An 18,966-nucleotide genomic window follows, 5' to 3' on the forward strand; every position below is an offset into this window, starting at 1 on the left:
TAAAACACTGTGGGAAATTCTAAAGTGTGGAAGGGGTGACAACCACTTGAAGCTGTGATCAGATTGAAAACTTTTCTTAAAAAGATAAGAGTCGTAAGCGCTGTAGCTTTTAAACAGCCGCTGCTGGGAGGCTTAAATTACAGAGGGTAAATGAGGATTTGCTTAGTTAAGTGGGTTAGTCTCTCCAACAAACCGAGCTTGTGATAGCAATCAGTTCAAGCATGTATATGGTTATATTTCGCAGCTGAGCTTTTCTTGTTTGGACTAATTTTAAGATCTCAAGATGCTCATCTGTCTTAATAGAAAGTAAGGAACTTAAGAGGGAACTAAGGTAACTCTTCCCATATCGACCAAGCTCCCCTAGTGCTCAGAGCTACTTCCTAGAGGATTGAGTTAGTATTGGACTTAAGCTTAGTATTCGATGACTTGTATATGAAAGTATTGCCATACCAGGCTTCCACCTTGATTATAGCTGACTGAAGAGTTTCAGCTCTGGTGCTGTCGAACTAGTTGGTCTTATGCGCCTTAGGGGAATAATAACTTTTCTTATGATCATCAAGTGAGAGTGGCAGTAAGTCAATTTTTATATAGACGTAGATCTTCGTAGAGTTTCTGCCTCTACAGAGCCTGTCAGTCGTATCTTCTTTGCAAACTTTGCGCCTAACGCCTAAGCAGCCGTCAGCTCGTGCACATTTCACAGAGTTTTGGCATTTCCGACTGCAGCTACGCAGCAAAATTTGCGCAATTTTTGCAATTTTTTCCGCTGTCCGAAGCGCTCAGCAGTTCTATCAACTGATTGCAATTAACCTTCACTCGCTCGCATTCATAGTCGTTGGCGCATTTCGTGTTTGAATCAAGGCGAGTTCTCTTCCTGCTCGTCACTTGCTATTTGGCAAGCTGCGATACGCAGCTGCATTATGGTCATCATCTGGGCTGGGATTTGCATATGCTGATGCAAGAGACAGCGACTCGTAATGCGTTAAGCTCCAGAGCTCTGGCAAATGGCTATGGCTCGGTCTTCGTCGGGCTACCCGGCCTTCCTTAGCCAGCTGACTGTCTGACAGGTGGATGACTCGCCTGGGACTTTGACTTTAACTGCGACTGCTGCCGATGCTGGTGCTGGAACAGGGGCTAATGACTCTGAGTCAGGCGCCAAATTCGAGGCATATTGCGCGACAAGCAGCACAAATCAAAGCCACAGCCGCAGCCACAGCCACAGCCATAGCCAGAGCCAACCCCCTTTTCGAGTGTGGTCTAAAGGGGGCGGCTGCTTGTTGTGCCGCATCTGCTGCGGATTAGATTATGCATAATAAAGTGTAATTTATTTTTCGGCAAGTCTCGAATGCTGCCAACTGGCTGAGAGGCAAAAAAAGAAAAAAAAAACCGAGTAGAAGAAGCAGAATGAAAAACAAGAAAGACTTGCAACGCACCCAAGGGAAAGCCACGAGCGGCAACCCTTAGTCAGGTGGATGCGTTGTCTGCAAACTGTCCCCAGAGGCGCAAGCACAGATTTGCAAGAGCGGGTGGCCCAGGAGGTGGGGGACGACGGACGGCGGGCGGCGGGCGGTTAGAAGACAATCGAATCGAGCCATTTGAGTGACACGTTTCAACGCTCTTCGAATGGCCATGGACGACTCTTTGGCCTCGTGCGGCGCTTATCTAGAGCGCTGCAGGATGACGAGATGATGTGAATGGGTACGTGAATGGGAATGTGAATGGGAATGTGAATGTGAACGTGAACGTGAACGTGCCAGGAGAGAACGACGCGTGTCAGCATTTTATATGGCATACAGCTCAGCGATAAGAGCTGCGTACCAGGCATACCAGAGACGGGTTCAGTTAGCCGTCGGGCCATTGGGAAAGGGCCTTAATCAACTTATTTGGGCATCAGCGGAGCGGCAAACACCAGAGCGCTACGGAACTGCATTTGACACGTGACTCAAAGCTAGAGTTGCGGGGTTCGAGTTCCTCGTTGGGCGGGGTTTTTGGGGTCGGGCGCTGGGGGTTGTGGGTTGGGGGTTGGGCTACTTAGTGCATGAAATGGCGACACGTGACCAAAACGAACGTTCGGGGCGTCGTTTTTGGCTTAGCCCAGCACAAATATTATTTATTGCAATTGTATTTTAAGTGGCTCTCGGCTTTTGGGTCTTTGCATACGTATTGTTGAGCAATTTGTTAGAGATTTCGTTACCAATTCGTCGTAGAGCTGCTTCCATTTGCATTCTACAACATATATATATACATATATATTTTTATATAGATATATGTATATATTAACTATATGGCGGTGAAGAGAAACTCATAATCTTTCATCTCTCGCACAGATTCATTAATGGGCTCGGCGAGCGAAGACGAAGACGACGATGATCCGCCACATTTGCGTGGACCGGCGCTGGGATTGGGCGTGCTTGGACCGAATGGGCCAGACTCAGCGGGTGGACCGCTGGGCACCTCGGATATATCAGTACAAAGCATGAGCACCGATAGTAAAAATACGCATGACGATTCTGACCAGGTAAGTTTGCTCGATAAACACCGACTCAGCGATTGTGGGGAGAGGGAAGTCAAGTGTGTGTGGAGTGGAGTGGAGTGGAATGGAGTCTGTGAAGTGGATTGGCTTGCATCATTAACAGGTTTCCGTTTCGATCCAATACATGTGCATGTATACAAAGTAATGAATGGAATTGAATGGCATGGAGTGGGAAAGCGGGCCGCACTTTGTAGACCCGACGTCAGCCCCTTTTGATTAATGATTGGCAAATGATTATGAGCTGCTCACTCCATATACAAAATATATATAAATATCTATATATGCTTATATATATATATATATATATATGTATATCTCTTTCTCTACGCAGGGCTCCTTGGATGGCGATCCCGATGGACGCGGCGATTCTCAGGCGGAGAACAAAAGTCCCGACGATGCCAACGGCTCAAAGCGACGCGGACCCCGCACCACCATCAAGGCCAAACAGCTGGAGGTACTGAAAACGGCATTCAATCAGACACCGAAACCGACACGCCATATTAGGGAGCAACTGGCCAAGGAAACGGGACTGCCTATGCGCGTGATACAGGTGAGTTTTTCCACTGTTCCAATGTTCCATGGTGCTCTGCAAGGCCCCCATCGCAACGAACATACTTGAACATACTGGCTACACACTATGACCAAAGTGTGCTCAGGCGTGACCAACAACTGGACAGCCGAACAACCCGAACAACCCAACAACCCAACATACGAACAACCTAACAACCTGACAGCTGCAGCTCGTAAACAGCTTGCTCTACCCGAAAGGAATACTCCTATTCGTATTCCTAAATAGAGGAGGCAATTGGAAAGAAACTAAAAACAAAATGAGTTTAGTTAGCTGATAAAAAGGCATTCGAAAGAGACTTAAAATAATGTGGGTTATTAGTTAGTTTGGAGGGAGACAACATTAAACTAACGAGAAGATCTGTTAGTCTAGACTGAAATAATCAATTGCTTGCATCATATACTTTATACTGAAAAAAAAACACATCTGAAACTAACAACCTACTGCCTGGTGGTTCGGTTTATGAGCCTGTTTTCCACATTCATTAGCCCAGTTTTTGTTTCAAGCCCTGGTTTTTTATATATTTTCAAAACTTTATGAACTGATAATTGCCCGTTGTACGGAAAATATTGCGAGCCATAAATATTTTCCTATACGCATTGCGGGCTAAATTTGATTTCTAGCCAGAACATTTTGTTAGATTGCCGCACAAAATATATATATTTTCAACCAAACCATTTTCAAAGAAAGTAAAGTTAGTTATGGATTTCGTTTGTATGTTTTTTGCCCAAGGTTCGACTCATAGTAAAAAGTAAACTGCAAATCCGAGTTTCAACCAGGTTTAACTTTCATATGGCGCAGTTCTGAAAAAAAATGTATAATATTATTAATCTTCCACTGGAATAAAAAATTATTACAAATCCAGTCAGAATTAAAATAAACTTCGTTTCCAACTTTTTCGGAACATAAATATTTAAGAACTGAAACTTTCTGATACATGCATAGAGTACAACAGGTTCAGTTCTTAAAAGAATTGACATATTATTTAATACAAACAGATCAAATTATTGTGTCAGCTCAGGAGATATTATATCAAACCGAACTCATTTTTTTTTTTAAATATGGGTCTCCACTCTCTACTTTTCGAGTTACATGAGGTGCAGGTGGGTTTTTGCTTACGCTAAATGTAAACGTTGGATTTTTGCGCTTTAGCGATTCCATTTTTGCGGCAGAGTTTTGCAACGTCTTTGGGCTTGAGCTTGGGCATAGGGTTCGAGCTGGCCCTCAAAGTGACCAACAACTGACTTTGGTTTTGGTTTTGGTTTGGGTTTTGGTTTGACTTGGTTAGCTTTGCCCTGTTCCTGTCTGCGTTTCATCAGCATAAAAAACGCATAAATTAAGCGCGTTTCGAGTGGCAAATGTTTAAACTAAAGCAAAGTCGCGGCTCTTGAGCCAGTTATTGTTGTTGTTTCTGTTGCTGCTGCTGCTGCTGCTGTTTTTTTTAAACTTTTTTAAAACCAAATCATAAAAAATAGTCGGCCGCGATATTTCAACGTCGTGGTTGCCGCCTTGCAACGCTTCATTGCGCTGCTCTCTCGCATTCTTTGCTGTGGTTTTACGAACAACAGCAACAACAGCAACAACAACAACAACCACAATGGAAAAATGCCAGTAAAAAACAACAAACCAAATACAATAAAAATAAAATTAATGCCGGCCCAGCAAAAGCCTCGAAGGCGGGGGCGCGCATAAAACCGGAAGTTCATTGCGCCGACCCCACTGCAAAAAATAAATACTGGAAAAAAAGCACACAAAACCCCGAAAAGCAACTAAGACCTACACATACATATACATATACTCTTTATACTCGTATATAGGCATTTGTGTAAATTTAAATAAGAAATTCTTTGGCTCCATCGAACCGCCCACCGAAATTAAAAAGTCGTCTGCAAGGCATTAAGACAAGGGCAAGTGGGCTACGAAACCGTTTAAGATTTTAACGAGCGTATTCCTTGTTGCAGTGAGAAGCGCTGAGAGCGGCACTGCGTCTAACAGTCATATTAAATGCAAATGCTAGCTAACATGCGATGCAACTGTTGCTAATTAACGTGCAACACCTAGAACAAATTATGGGAAACTCACATGAAAATGCTAAAATAGGAAAAACAGGCGTGCCGATTAGCCAAAGTTCTTGGATGAGCCATTGTCATATGGAGCTTAAGGCTTTATAAATTGCCAACGAGCATGTTGAAATGTTAAAGCACTTAGCAAAATAAATGAATGAGTCTCAGATAGCGTGTCTTGAGCATAACAAAATGGCCGACAGCATAAAATAAACATAATCCATAAATAAAGTTGATTAACAGCAGCAGATGCCTCGAGTTGAAAAAATTAAAGTTTATTATGAATTTCTATTCGTTTTTTGAACAAAATGAGGTTGCTGGTTCAAATTGCTTTTCGTTATTCGATAGGAATGATAAGTAAAGGACTGCTGGTTCAAATTCCTTTTCTTTTCGTACCTTTGGTTGTTCCAACTAAATATTTGAAGTCAACGAAATTGACTGTGATTACATGCAAAGCATGATATAGTAAAGACAACATTATAGTATATCAAATTATCAAATACAATGCGAGAGCAAAAGACGCACAAAACACACAAAGATGTGAAGAGCGAGTAAGGTTGCTGGTTTAAATTCCAGTTTAGATGCAAACTTAAATCTTCTAAAGACGACATTATGGTATGATAGTTATCACAAATACAATGCGAGAACAAACGATAGACGTGGAGAAGGAGTGAAGTTGCTGGTTCAAATTCCAGTTTGGATTAAATATGTACTTTTCTTCGTGCTTCTGTTGAGTCAAACTAAATATTCCAGTCCAACGGAATCGACTTAGCTCCCAACCAACACGTGATAAGTATATTCAACCTAAAATTATGGTATGATAATTATCAAATACAATATGAGAAAGAGAAAAGGAAGAGGGCAGGGAGAACGAGTGAGAACTATAATTTCTCAACTGTTGCATAACGATGAAAGCATCAAGCACTTGGAATTGATACCCAGTCAGGCCGCTGTCAGGATCAATGTGAAGACGTGATGGCGCATCTGTTGGGATCTGTCAAGGATATCCGCAGCATATGCCGGCTGGGCCCAGTGAGTGCAACAACATCATTAGCGCAGGGGCAACATTGTGATATGCACCTTGCTTTCGATTTTCAACAGGTTTGACTTACAAATTTTCAATGCCGCGCCCCCCACACGCACACTCAGCTAGAACTCCTACACAGATGTTTAACGAGCCCAATTCTCAGCGTTTTCCCACAAGAACAGAACAGAACAGAACAGAAAAACGAAGAAAAGCGAAACATTTAACGGGGATTACGCATGCGCAGCCGTTGCACATGGGGCACATGGCCAACATGATGGCAAGCGGCGGTGCGGGTCATGCGAGGGTATGCCGCCTTTGATGTGTCATTGGTTACAGTTAAAGGATATTTAGGCGGCGTGTCGCGTCTTTTTTAGTTGAGTCTTTAAATGCGACAAGTGTGACACAATCAACACCTCTTTATGGGCAACAGCTCTTGTTGTTGTTGTCACATCGGTTGTTCATGTTGTTGTTGTTGTTGTTGTTGTTGTTGTTGTTGTTGTTGCTGCTGTTGCCCTCTTCAATTCTAAACGAAAGTGACAAATGCCAACAAGTTGAAGAGGAGGCGATGCTGCTGACGATGTCGCTGACGTTGACTTAATCGCCTTGCTTGGAGCAGCTTACACACACACACACGCACACACACACGCACACACGCACGCAATACACACACAGCTGTGCGCTGTCAACTTTTGCATCTTCATTAATGTTGCATTTGTTGTTGTTGTTATTTTTTAGTTTTGTATTTTTTATGTTCCTTTTTTGTTGTTTTCTCTCACTTTTTGCGCGGTTTTAAAACTTTGCGCCCGTGACAAGCGGCTGACAGCTGAAGCACTTGTTATTGTTGTTGCTGTTGTTGCTGCTGTTGCTGTTGTTGCAATCAACAATATCCAATAACAAGTTGTCAGTCAGTCGGTTGCAACTACCAGGAAAATACGCAAGCAGCAGTTGCCATCTGCCTAGAACGCCCTCAACAAATGCTCAGCTGCAGATACAGATACAAAAATGTGAGGTACAAATGTGAGATACAGCTGGATGTGTGTATGCACTGGCGACTGAGTGCGACCCCTTTGTGTAACTTGATCTGTGGCTGTGGCATCAAAGAGTTGCCACACTTGCCACAAAAGTTGAGAATTTGGTTGTCAGCTTTTGTGCTATGCGCACATCTAACAAAAATGTCAACGCCAAGCGATCGGGCTGAACTGAGGCCAACTCCAAAAGCAAATACCAATTTCTGGGCCAGCGGCGTGCTGTGAGTTTTATAATAAATTTAACAACAGCAACAACAGCAAAAATAACAACAACAAGAAAAGCAGCAGCAACAAAAGCAGCAGCAGCAACAGCAGACAGAAGCAGCGTGACACAAAAACTTCTTTACAACTTTGCCGACAGCGCGCAGCGGGGCAGCTCCGCCACGCCCCCGCTGGCCCCAACCCACCCCCTGGCAAAAGGGCATATTTAACAGCAAGCTTTTGTTAAGGGAGGCGGGGGTGCGACATCAATGGATGGGGACGGGGGTTGGACTGTGGCTTGAAACATTTGCATAACTCGAGGCGCTGCTGCGATTGGCAGGCTGAACTTTGACATGACAGGTGAGCTGGGGCTCCAGCTGGAGATTAAGACACAAATGGTTGCGAGAGAGAGCGAGAGAGAAACAGGGAGAGAAAGAAAACAGAGGCAATGGCCAAAAACAGCAGCAGCCGCAAAAGCCGCAAGACAAATAAATCATTGGCATGTTTTCAACATTAAAGCCAAATGGCTATCACAATATAATCATGCCCAAAACAATGCCCATAACAATGGCCCATAACAATAACAGTCACAAACACCAACAACAACAACAACAACAATTATAACAACAACAGCAGCAGCGGGGAAAAAAGTTTTTGATTTCATTTTATAGGCCGGCAATTTGTTAAGCGCCTTCAATCGACTTTAAGCCAAAGCAAAGCTATAAACGCATATGTAAATTATAGAGTATTTATATAGGGTGCTTCAGATCAAATGCTTTGACTACCAGTTGCCAAAATGTAAAAGCCAAATTGACATTATACGTTTAACAGTTGGCTTTACAAGTTTATATGACCATATCGTGCATAAAGTAAACGCCTTTTAATGGACTCGTCCGATTGTTCAAAACGAGCTGCAAATTGACAATAGGTCTAATTTGACATGAGGCTTTTTATTGTTTGCCTGGGTATAGTTTATGTCTTGGCTCAAGAGGATTTTATGTATAGAAATTTTAATTCGATTAAATATTTCAATCATAATAACTTGCTTGCTGTACTATTTCATCGTGACCTTTTTTTAAATTACAAAGAAAGTCTGCTTCAGTGTTGTAAAACTGTTAGGGATTTGGCAAACCGACAAAAGTGTGACCACATTTACCAAAAAATTACATTTTTCAAAGAGGTCTGGCAACGCGAAATAGCGCAAATTTGTTTACATGACTTTCAATGTCTGTTAAAATACATTTTTTAAATAACTATTTATAAATATTATTAAACAATATTTTCAGTACAGTATTAAAAAACAAATATAAAAAAATTTAAAAATTTAAAAATTAAAAAAAAAACAAATATTAAAAATTTGTTTATATTTATTTTATTTATTCTACCAAGAATCGGTCAGACACATTGCCATAGGATTACTGCTAGGATATACATATATATAGAGGCCAGTATATGATCAAGCCAAACTTCAAGGAGAGGCATTGGCTTCAAGCCTGAACTGTGGGTTCAGCTCATTTGTTGGCAAACACTTTTTAGGCAGCCTAGTTTTTTTCCCATTGGCTTTTAGATAAGCCTGCTCGTAAATAATATCCACATGTAAGCTCCAAATAGTTACTGTCGCAACAGTCACGACTTTGTCGTTTCCTTTGGTTATCAAATCAACCTGTTGCAGTGAAAAACTCAGCCTAAAGATTGAGCGGGCTCACAAGCTGGTCCAAACGGATCACCCATTAGGCATTGGCCTTTTAAGCTGAACTCTTGCCGCCGTGCTCTAGCTTTATGGGCGAAGCTCGTGTGACTTTCAGCGGTTTTCGGTTCGGTTTCGGTTTTGGGATTTTGAATTTGTAGCTTTTGTTTTAATGCGTGCGCTCCATTTACGCCAACGTTAAACGTCGGCGACGGCGACTGCGGCGGCGGCGACTGCGGCGGCGGCGTCAAATAAACTAAGCTTTGAAAAATTATAAACAAATAAAACGGGGCAGCGGATCGGTGGGGCGGGGCGGGCGGCCGACCAGCGGGACGGCGGAAGGCAAATCACACGGACGACCGCCGTTTCGGTCGAGCCGGGTAGCCCAGTTAATGTGGCGTGCGTTCGGCTGGCGCCACTCGGCGACGACGATCACCAGATACAGATACAGAAACAGAAACAGAAACAGATACGAGAGCGCGCCCAGATACACAGATGCGGATGTGAGAGAGACGGACGCAATCGCCGCGAGACATTTGTCAAGTGTCTCCCGGCCAAGTGTCTCCGGCTCGGACCACTCGCATGCAGAGGCGTTTATTTGTCAACATACGAATTTCGAGCGCATTTCAAGTTGATTTACATTTGGTTTTATCGCAGCGGCGATTTATAATAATTTTTGTTGTCTTTTTATTTTGTATTTATTTTATTTGACTATGGTTTATGTGTGCTTTTTGTCGGTCTCTTTTTTTTTTTGTTGTTGTCAACACGATTTGCATTTTGGGCCACGGAAGTTGACAAACTTTTCTTCTCTCTGTCGAAAAGAACTTGTGTTTTCTTCTTTTTGCTTGCGGCAAGTTGATGGAGTGTGGGTCGAACAGTGGGGGAAACAGTGGGGGGGGGGGGGCAGTGCGGGGCTCTCTAAAGTGGCGTTAAAATTGCTGCACTAATTAGTCGAAGATTCGGTGAACGACGCGTTTATTAATTGAGCGGAAATTGTTTGATTGCATTTGCCGTTTTATGGCTTCAAAAGCAAAAAAAAAAAAAGGCTAAAAACGGTCAAGCAACTGTTGATCAAGGCTAATTATGTTATCTGTGAGCGGTAACCGCAAGAGCTCAGTTTTGGCTATTTGAAAGCAACAATTAGACTCGTTGCGGCCAAAACAAACTACAACAGCAACAAATCCCATTGAAAAGAGGCACAAAAGCGGCTAATTTAACGCATTTACCCATGGAACAAGATGTGAAGAGCTTGCCGCTCAAAACAAAACCTGAACTTGGGCATGGGCTATGGGCTATGGGCTATGGGCCATGCGAATGTAGTTGGAGTTGGAGTTGGAGTTGGAGTCGGAGGTGGAGGTGGAGGCTGTAGCTGAGGCGGCGCCTGCGCGAAACATGACATGGCAATACGCGCACAGTTAAATTATTTGTTATAGGGGAGCGAATCTTGAAATTATAATTTCAACAACTCATCAGCTTGCCATTAATTCTCGTAGGGAAGTCGCTGTGAGGCGCCGGCTACCAGCAAATAGAAAAAGAAATGAAAATAGAACTGAAATTCACATTGAAATCGAAACCAACATTGAGACCAATTCATCGAGGGCCAAGGCGAACAAAAAATTGCCTTGTCACGCGGCTCAAGGAGCCATGTTAGCCCTTCAGCGACTGCGACAGCGACAGCGACTGCGACGGCGACTGCGACGGCGACTTGAGCTGACTGATGAGCGGCAGCAACACCTACTAAACTATGGGAAAAACAACAACAGCTACCAAAGGGCCCAGAGGCCAATGAGAAGAACAAGACAGCAGCAGCAGCAGCAGCAGCCAAAGTTAATTATCTGTTAACTCTTACTCAGAGCCAGTTCACGCCTTGCCAGTTGTATCTATGTATGTATCTTGTAGATACAAGTATATAAGTATAACGCAGACAGCAGCTGTAGTTGGTAGTCGTTAGTTTTTTGGGTAGCTGGTAGCCGATTCATCAGTGCTCAATATACAACGATGGGGGCGTGACAGGCGTTTCAATAAATGCCCCGTCACGGCCCCTCAGCGAGCTGTGCGGCCAACTTTCAAGTGAGCCCAACAATAACCCAAAAAAAAAAAAAACTAGCTAATGAAGCACACAAGTGCACAGTTCTACACAGAAACTTAGGGGGGCACTAAATAAAATATCATTGGCATTAAATCAATGTAGCTGAAGAAACTTAGCAGCAAATCTATAAGCTATCTAATACATATTAGCTGCATATATATCAGAGGGAAATTCCTTTGCATATCTACATTAACCAACTCTCGCCAGGCTGCGATATTAATAATTTCTATTCAGCAAAAGAAAATATAAGAAACACATTCGTATCAAATAAGGAACGCAAAATTTGCTGCATCATAGCAAAGTAATTTAAGGATCAAGCAAAAACTGACTGAGGGCTTGGGGCAGCAATTGGTGGCAGCGGCAACAAGGGGTTAATGCTGATGGGCATCTTAATCTTAATGCCGAATGCCGAATGTTGAATGTTGAATGCCGAATGCTCATATATCGCATTGCAAATGGAGCCACAAGCAAATCATGTCAATCAGCGCGCCAATACGTGACACACATTTGCAACATGCCCCATGCCGCATGCCGCATGCCGCATGCCCCAAATGTGCTGATGATTAGGAGCGCGAGATGGCGAGGTAAAGGAACTGAGCTGAAGCTGAAACCGAAACCGAAACTGAAGCTGAAACCCAATACTCAATCGGGTCACAATGAAGCAACTTTGACTTTTGACTGGCGGTTCCACAAATTATATGTTAAGCTCTTTAATGGGCCCACAAAAACCGTGGTAAGCGCGGGGGTAAACGTTCGCCCAAAACGGGGCGAATGGGGCGAACCCGAGCCCCACCCGCGCCGAGGAGCTGCCGTTTAACATAATTTGCTATAATTTTCAACACAACGCCGAGCCGAAGAGCTGCCAAGTGGCAGCCGCCAGCCGCCAGCCGCCAGCCACCAGGGCCACCTTAACCACATACAGACATCCCCTACCGCTCCACATCCATATACCCTCACTTACCCCGCTTCGGATCGTTCAGCGAGTCAAAAGCGCAATAATCATTTTGTTATGTTTCGCTTGTCGAATCGAGGGAATCGAGGGCTGGACGGGGGAGTAGCGGAGTTCTGGGTTCTGGGCCTGATTGCTACCACGGCCATTATGTTACGTTGTTTGCCCTTTTATGTCAGGGCCTAACCTATAATTTAACTAAATGTTCAAATGTTTTGCGAGCAGTGCCGCACCTGCCCCGCCCCACCGTTTGCCGCCTGCGCCACAAACGGCGAAATTTGTTGAAAGCTACACGAAATTGAAAACAAATTTCTCATCTCTTGTTGCGCCTCGTTCCCGATGTCCGATGGTCGGTCTCAAGTGCGGAAATAAAATATTATAAGCGCTGCCCAAATTACACCATCAGCCAACAATTTGGCTGGCAACGCATTATATCATATTATATCATAACATATCGGAACAGAACATAACTCAAGCTCTTCTGAGGCGCAAGTCCAAAGTCAGGATAAACAACCAGAACTAAAATTAAAACTCGCTCACATACACACACACATACGAGCGCAATTTGAAATTGGGCGAAAAACAGGGAAATATTAAAGAATGAAAAATTGGACGCAATTGAAAGAGCTTACAATTATCTAAAGAGTCCTCTTTAAAGTTGGGCTACTCTGCTGAAAGATTTGCTTACGTATCGGTGATAGAATAGATCTAAAAAATTTGTTAAAAGGTCAAGCATAATGCATATGCATATAGCACCAAGACACTCACAACGAACAAACCCAAAATACGCTTAAAATTCGCAAGTTGTTCTAGCTTGAGCTGCTTAATATGACAGCTGTGTTAGTGAGTAAGAAAACTCCCCTTAAATTTCCTTAGATTGTTGAGATTGAAAATAACCGACTGCAAAATATATCAAGGGATTTTAGGATCAAGGAATCATATATACATATATAGTCTAGACGAACATTGCACTGTCTTGCGAAAGTTTCAAGAAATATCTATTTGCAATTAATACAACATTTTAAACCAAACCCAATTGAATTTGAAAATATTGCAATATGATTTTCTATTTATGGCAAGGGTTATAGAAAAGTACATTTAAATAATAGAAGTCAGAGCAACTCTGGTCTGAAGCTGGCCTCAAGCTGGGACTGATATATAGCTATATGCAAATGGTCTTTATTGGATATTTGAGGCCTTCAGCTTAATCTATATTTTATTTAGCCATATTTCAAAGGTGCTTGTTAGATATTTAAGTCCTCATTATGGAAATGTAGGACATTCTGTTGCTTTTATATAAATTGTCGTTACTTTTGGTATATTCTGTCTAATATTCTGTGGATAGTGCTCAAACTATTCCGATAGATCGCCAACTCTGTTTAGTGTGAAAAAGCAAGTGTTTCTATTCAATTTCCATGCGAGTACAATTGTGTATAAACACATTTGCTGGCACTGTGCATAATGGATTTCTGGCCAACAGACTGTGCTGAACGTATTACAAACTTGTCGCAGTTAACCGCACTCAACGCACCTGCAGCTCTCCGACCTCCCCCGGCAGCCAGCGACCAGGGCTCCAGCTAGTTTCCACTGTGCTGTACGCCCACATCCAATTGCCATTTTTTTTTTTCCTTGCACCCATTTTCTTTGGCATTTGTTGCTGTTTTTCTTTGTCGAGAAAACAATACAACAGCGCTAGAGTGAAAAAAAATATTTCAACAGAAAATACTGAAACTACAGCTGAATTGCAAAAAAAGAATGAAAAACAAGAAAACCCAAAGTAACAACAACAACAACAACAACAACAACTGAACTTGCTGCAACAATGCTGGGAAAACAAATGGCAAATAACAAACTATTGTAAATGCATTTTTTAGAGAAGTTGTTGCTCTCGTTTTTTTGTCCGGCTTCCCTCTTTTATTTTGTATTCCGCTCGATTTTTTCCTTTCTGAAATTTTCTTTTTGCTTTTCGCTGTTTTGTTGTTGCGCATATGAAAATGAAAAATTGTGTGACCGCAGGGGCCAAAAGGGGCAAATTGCAAAAAAATAAATATAAAAAAAAACAAACAAACAAACACACACTTTTGCATGCATGTGTGTGTGTGTGTGCGTGTGTGTGTGCGTGTATGTGCGCGTGTGTTAGCCATGGGCAATAGCTAGCGCAGGGGTAGGGGCTGCGGCTATGTGGTCTTATTTATTATGTTGCGGGCTACAAGTAATTGAAATGTGGCGACAGCTAACCAGAATTATAGAAACTGAAATAGTTGCTATTCATCCAGCTCTTCTTCTTCTCCTAAGCAGAACTAATGTAACTGAACTAGTTTAGATTCATCCAGCTATTCTTCCTATACGCAGAACCTAAGTAATCGAACTAGTTCTTGTTCATCAATCCTTATTTTTTTTCTATGCAGAACTAAAGAAACTGAGTTAGTTCCTGTTAACCTTCCTCTTCAGCCCCTTAAGCAGAACTAAAGTAACTGAACTAGTTCCAGCTCACCAAGCTATTCCTTTCTTTAGCAGGAGTAAAGAAGCTGAACTAGTTCCAGTTTATCTAGCTGTGCGCCTACTCAGCAGAACTTTAGTAACTCAACTAGTTCCAGTTCGTCTTAGGCTTCTTCTCCCTCGGCTTGTTACGCTTTTATCCTAAATTCTAGCATTTGATAGCTGCGCTCTCTCCCCTTCAAAGGGAGAGGGAAAGAGAAAGACTCTTCCTCTCTATCACACACAATTTCGTAACTACTTCATAACGTTTGCTCTAGTACCAGTTGCGAATTATAAATGAGAATTGATTTAGCTCTAAACTTGCCATTAACTTATTCTTTTCAACCAGAAATGTTGCGCGTGCTTACGTAGGCAACGTAAGCGGCTTACGTATTGCTCACTCAAACTCATATTCAGATTCAGATTCAGATTCAAATTCAAATTCGTGGGGTCGCTGTCAGAAGTCACACGCTTGGCCAACTGTTCGACACGGACGCAGACTTAATGTCAAAAGCTGACCTGAGCTTTTGGCCAAGTTGGGTGTAACCTCCATGCACAGCATGTTACTTCCTTTTGTGTGCATCCTGTGCGCCGACAGCAACGCTCCAAGTCGCACTCAATTCTCAAATCTGAGTTCTCACAGCCTGAAGGCTTTTTCTAGCGAAATATTCGCTCTGCCACAAAATGTCAGTTTCTTTAGTGTTGAGTGCGGGGCATGGCAGGGCAGGGCAGGGCAGGGCATGGCAGGGCAGGGCACCCCAACTCATATGCATGTCTATGTTGCGGTTAGTAGGATTCGCCGGTTGGCCGAATGGAGTTCATAAAAATGCGCAGAAATTCAAATGAACTGCAGACGGCGACGACGACGACGACGACGACGGCGACGGCGCTCATCATTAAAATTCACGCTTAAATTGCCTCTAAGAACGGCAAAAAAGGCATGGGGAAGGGGGACGGGTACGGGTATGAGCGGGAACAGCTGCTGATGAGGCTGCCGCTGCTGCTGGCATAGCCCAGGCCCACAGACGTTCACGAAATCTAAGCCAAATTCATTGGAAACTATTTGCCAAAAACAGACAGAAAGGACACAAACTACAGCAAAAGTGAAAAAGGAAGAAAAACAACAACAAAACCAAACACATAAATCACATAATTTCATTGAGAAAACTTTGCCAAAACGAAAAGCAAAAAAAAACCAAAAAAAAAGCAGTTCAAGTCCAAGTTGAAAACAGTTTCGTTGACCGCCAGCAAAAGATCATTAAAAAACGCGTCCAAGATATGAATATTAAAATGCCAAAAAACAAAAAAAAAACAACAACAAAAGATGAACCAAAAACCAAACAAAAAGAAAAAAAAAAGGGAGACAAAGCGCGGCCCAGGCGAAAAGCCAAAAAGGTGCCACTAAAAATTTTGAAATATGTTTTTATTTTATTACTCTGCATGCTGTGCACGGTGCTTCTGGAGCACCCGAAACGATGCAGAACCTCGTAAAATGTTTTACCCGGTTCCACATACACGATCCTCGCTCCGTTGCCGTTCCCCACGGGGCCGGGGCCGGGGCTAATTTTGCAACGGCCGCCCGGTGTGGTGGCGGTAGCTTCAATGCAACAACTACAGCCACAACAGGCAGTTCAGGGAGCGAGAGCAAGAGAGGGAGACTGAGATTTCGACTGACATACATGACATACAGCCCATATACATATGCATATAACATATATGTATATATATATATGTATATAGAACATTCACTAAACGTTCGCCTGCATCCATCCACAGGTCTGGTTCCAGAACAAACGCTCCAAGGAGCGTCGCATGAAGCAAATCACCAGCATGGGCCGTCCGCCGTTCTTTGGCGGCGCGCGCAAAATGCGCGGCTTTCCCATGAATCTCTCGCCGGGCGGGCTAGACGATGGACCCGGCTTTCCCTACTTTGCTGCAGATGCTAAATTCGAGTTCGGCTACGGTGGGCCCTTCCATCCGCACGATGGCCCCTTCTTTCCCGGCCATCCCGGCGGTCCGATGCCCTTCAATGCGCCAGGTAAATAAACACATATATAGTATATATTGCAAAACAATTTCCAATTACAACACCTTGAGCAAGTATTTGTCCCTTAAGATTGCACCTGAAAGCCTGAAACAGTAAACCATGCATGATATCACTTTTTAGACAGCACTTATCAGACATGTGTGGAGCTATATTTAAACAAATATCTTGCATAGGAGAACTACCTGTAGGAATTTCGAATCGTTCCTTAGATAAATGTTAATCGTTTTCAATTTAGTTCTTGTATCAGCACATTTTTAAACCAATTGAAAATGATTCAAGCAAAGTATTCTTTATTATTTTCAAAATTAAAAAATATTTGCCGCAAAATAGAAAAATGGGAAAATAAAATAAAAAAAATAATAGAATAGTGCAAAGGAACAATTATCTTCGAAAATAATACATATTGTGCCCTTCAAGAATTTTAAATAGAATACATTCTATGGAAATATACATATTTAAATAAAAACCAGGTAATGCCTGACAAGCATTTTTAAAACTTTCAAGTATGAACAAGTAAATTTCATCATTAGAAATGCAACATAATCCTCTCCGACTTTTATATCTTATTTATCTGACGAGTAGCTCCAGCGAGTCGCTTGGGGAACCTAGAGCTGATCTAGTTCCGTTCCTGTTCACGACTTAGCCCTATTTTATCAATTATAGATGATCAAGTCGATGAGGCTGCCAGAATCTAAAGCTATTTATTTGTATTTATGGAATAGAATAGGTAACACCAATCTGAACTATATTTTAGCTTCCACTCCACAAAATATATTAGCTAAGATATATCCAAGTGCTCAATTTGTCCTCCCAACTGTTATAAATTGAATCACACTAACTCTCTCTCTCTCTCTCTCTATTTCACTCTCGCTCGCTTGCCTCCATTGACAGGTGGACCAATGGATCACAGCGGACCCATACCAATGGTCAATGAGTTTGGCCTAACGCCCGAGTCAACATTTCTGAGTCAGGCGGGCGCACCGCCAATGCAGCTGCAAACGGCTGTGGGGCCGCCGCCGCCGCCGCCACCAAATGCCGCTGAGCACTTGCTGCAACAGGCGGCCGCGCAGCAGCAGCAACAGCAGCAGCAGCAGGCGGCACAAAATGCGCAACAAGCAAGCCAAACGCAGCAGCAGCAACAACAAAATGGCCCGCGCACCGCATCTCCCGAGTTCATGAGCTCGGCGAACTTCAGCGAACCGCAGAATATGCAAAATGAAGGTCTTGTTTGGTAATATACAAAACAGTTGGCAACGCGCCTGCTGTTTCTCAAGACCTACACGCAGCGGCAGCAGCAACAGCAGCAGCAGCAACACCAACAACACGAGGCGGAGTAGCAGCAGCAAACAGAACAACAACAACAATAACAGCAGCAACAACAACAACAACAACATAAATAGCAGCGGCAGTGACAAAGCTTCGTCGCTGCCGTCGCGTCAACGTCGTCGTCGTCGTCGTCGTCGTCGCCGTCGACGTCGTTGTCGTCGCTGCCGCCGCCCACTGCGCGCACACTGTTGCCATCTCGCTTTGACGCACGTGCGAGCCGCATTAGCACGCGTCGTTTTAGAGCGAGACAGCTGCCGAATTGTGCGCTCGCTCGCTCTCAATTCAAATGAGGAGAAATTTCGTCGTTGGCTGGCCCTGCCTCGCACCCCCGCCGCTACGCCACCCACAAACCAAAATGCGCTGCCTTCGGCCAAAAAACAGCTGCTCAGCTTGGTTTTGTTGTTTTTATTATTATTCTGTTTATTGTTTTTGTCTTCTTTTTTTTATGACTGCGCCAAAATATTTGTAAATTATTTTTAAAAATTCATAGCAAAGAAAAAGAACAACAACAACAACATAAACAAAACAAAAATCTCTAAATGTACATTAAACTGGGCGCTGCACATAAAAAGCTAAATATATATTTATGCATACATATATATAAATAAATATATGTATATGTTTTTTTTTTTGTTTTTAAATCTAACTAATGAAAATTAAGAAAAAGAAAACAGTGTAAAACTTAAAAAAAATTACATTAACTAAACGTCTTGTCTGTAATAATCAGTTTATGGGTATGTGTGTAAAAAAAAAAAACAAAACAAATCAAATGAAAAAACAACAAAAACAAATTACAAATACGTAGCCTAAAAATCGTGTTAGCAAGCAACAAAAACTAAAAAAAAAAACAAAAATTGGTAAACACAATATTATTTTTTTGTATATTAGCACATTTTTTATAATTCGAAAAACCAATTTGTTTGCCTAATCAATTTTTTTTTTATGAAACTTTTTTTTCTTATTATATAAATAT

The 18,966-nt window shown here is 42.6% G+C and overlaps 1 protein-coding gene across 1 annotated transcript in view; it reads left to right on the plus strand.

The window, feature by feature from the left end:
• Positions 1-18,548, plus strand: part of Lim1 (LIM homeobox 1) — a 63,345-nt gene extending 44,797 nt beyond the window's left edge. Inside the window, exons 4-7 of the mRNA XM_064682447.1 lie at positions 2,325-2,515; positions 2,862-3,080; positions 16,397-16,658; positions 17,559-18,548. Of these exons, the coding sequence (XP_064538517.1) occupies positions 2,325-2,515; positions 2,862-3,080; positions 16,397-16,658; positions 17,559-17,902 (1,016 nt within the window). The 3' untranslated portion in view covers positions 17,903-18,548. The remainder of the gene's footprint in view (positions 1-2,324; positions 2,516-2,861; positions 3,081-16,396; positions 16,659-17,558) is intronic.
• The last annotated feature ends 418 nt before the right edge of the window (positions 18,549-18,966 follow it).

This window comes from Drosophila montana, unplaced genomic scaffold (genome assembly GCF_035044405.1).
Source record: "Drosophila montana isolate Dmon_TW-CO22-7 unplaced genomic scaffold, ASM3504440v1 contig_2481_1, whole genome shotgun sequence".
In the NCBI taxonomy this organism is placed as follows: Eukaryota; Metazoa; Arthropoda; class Insecta; order Diptera; family Drosophilidae; genus Drosophila; species Drosophila montana.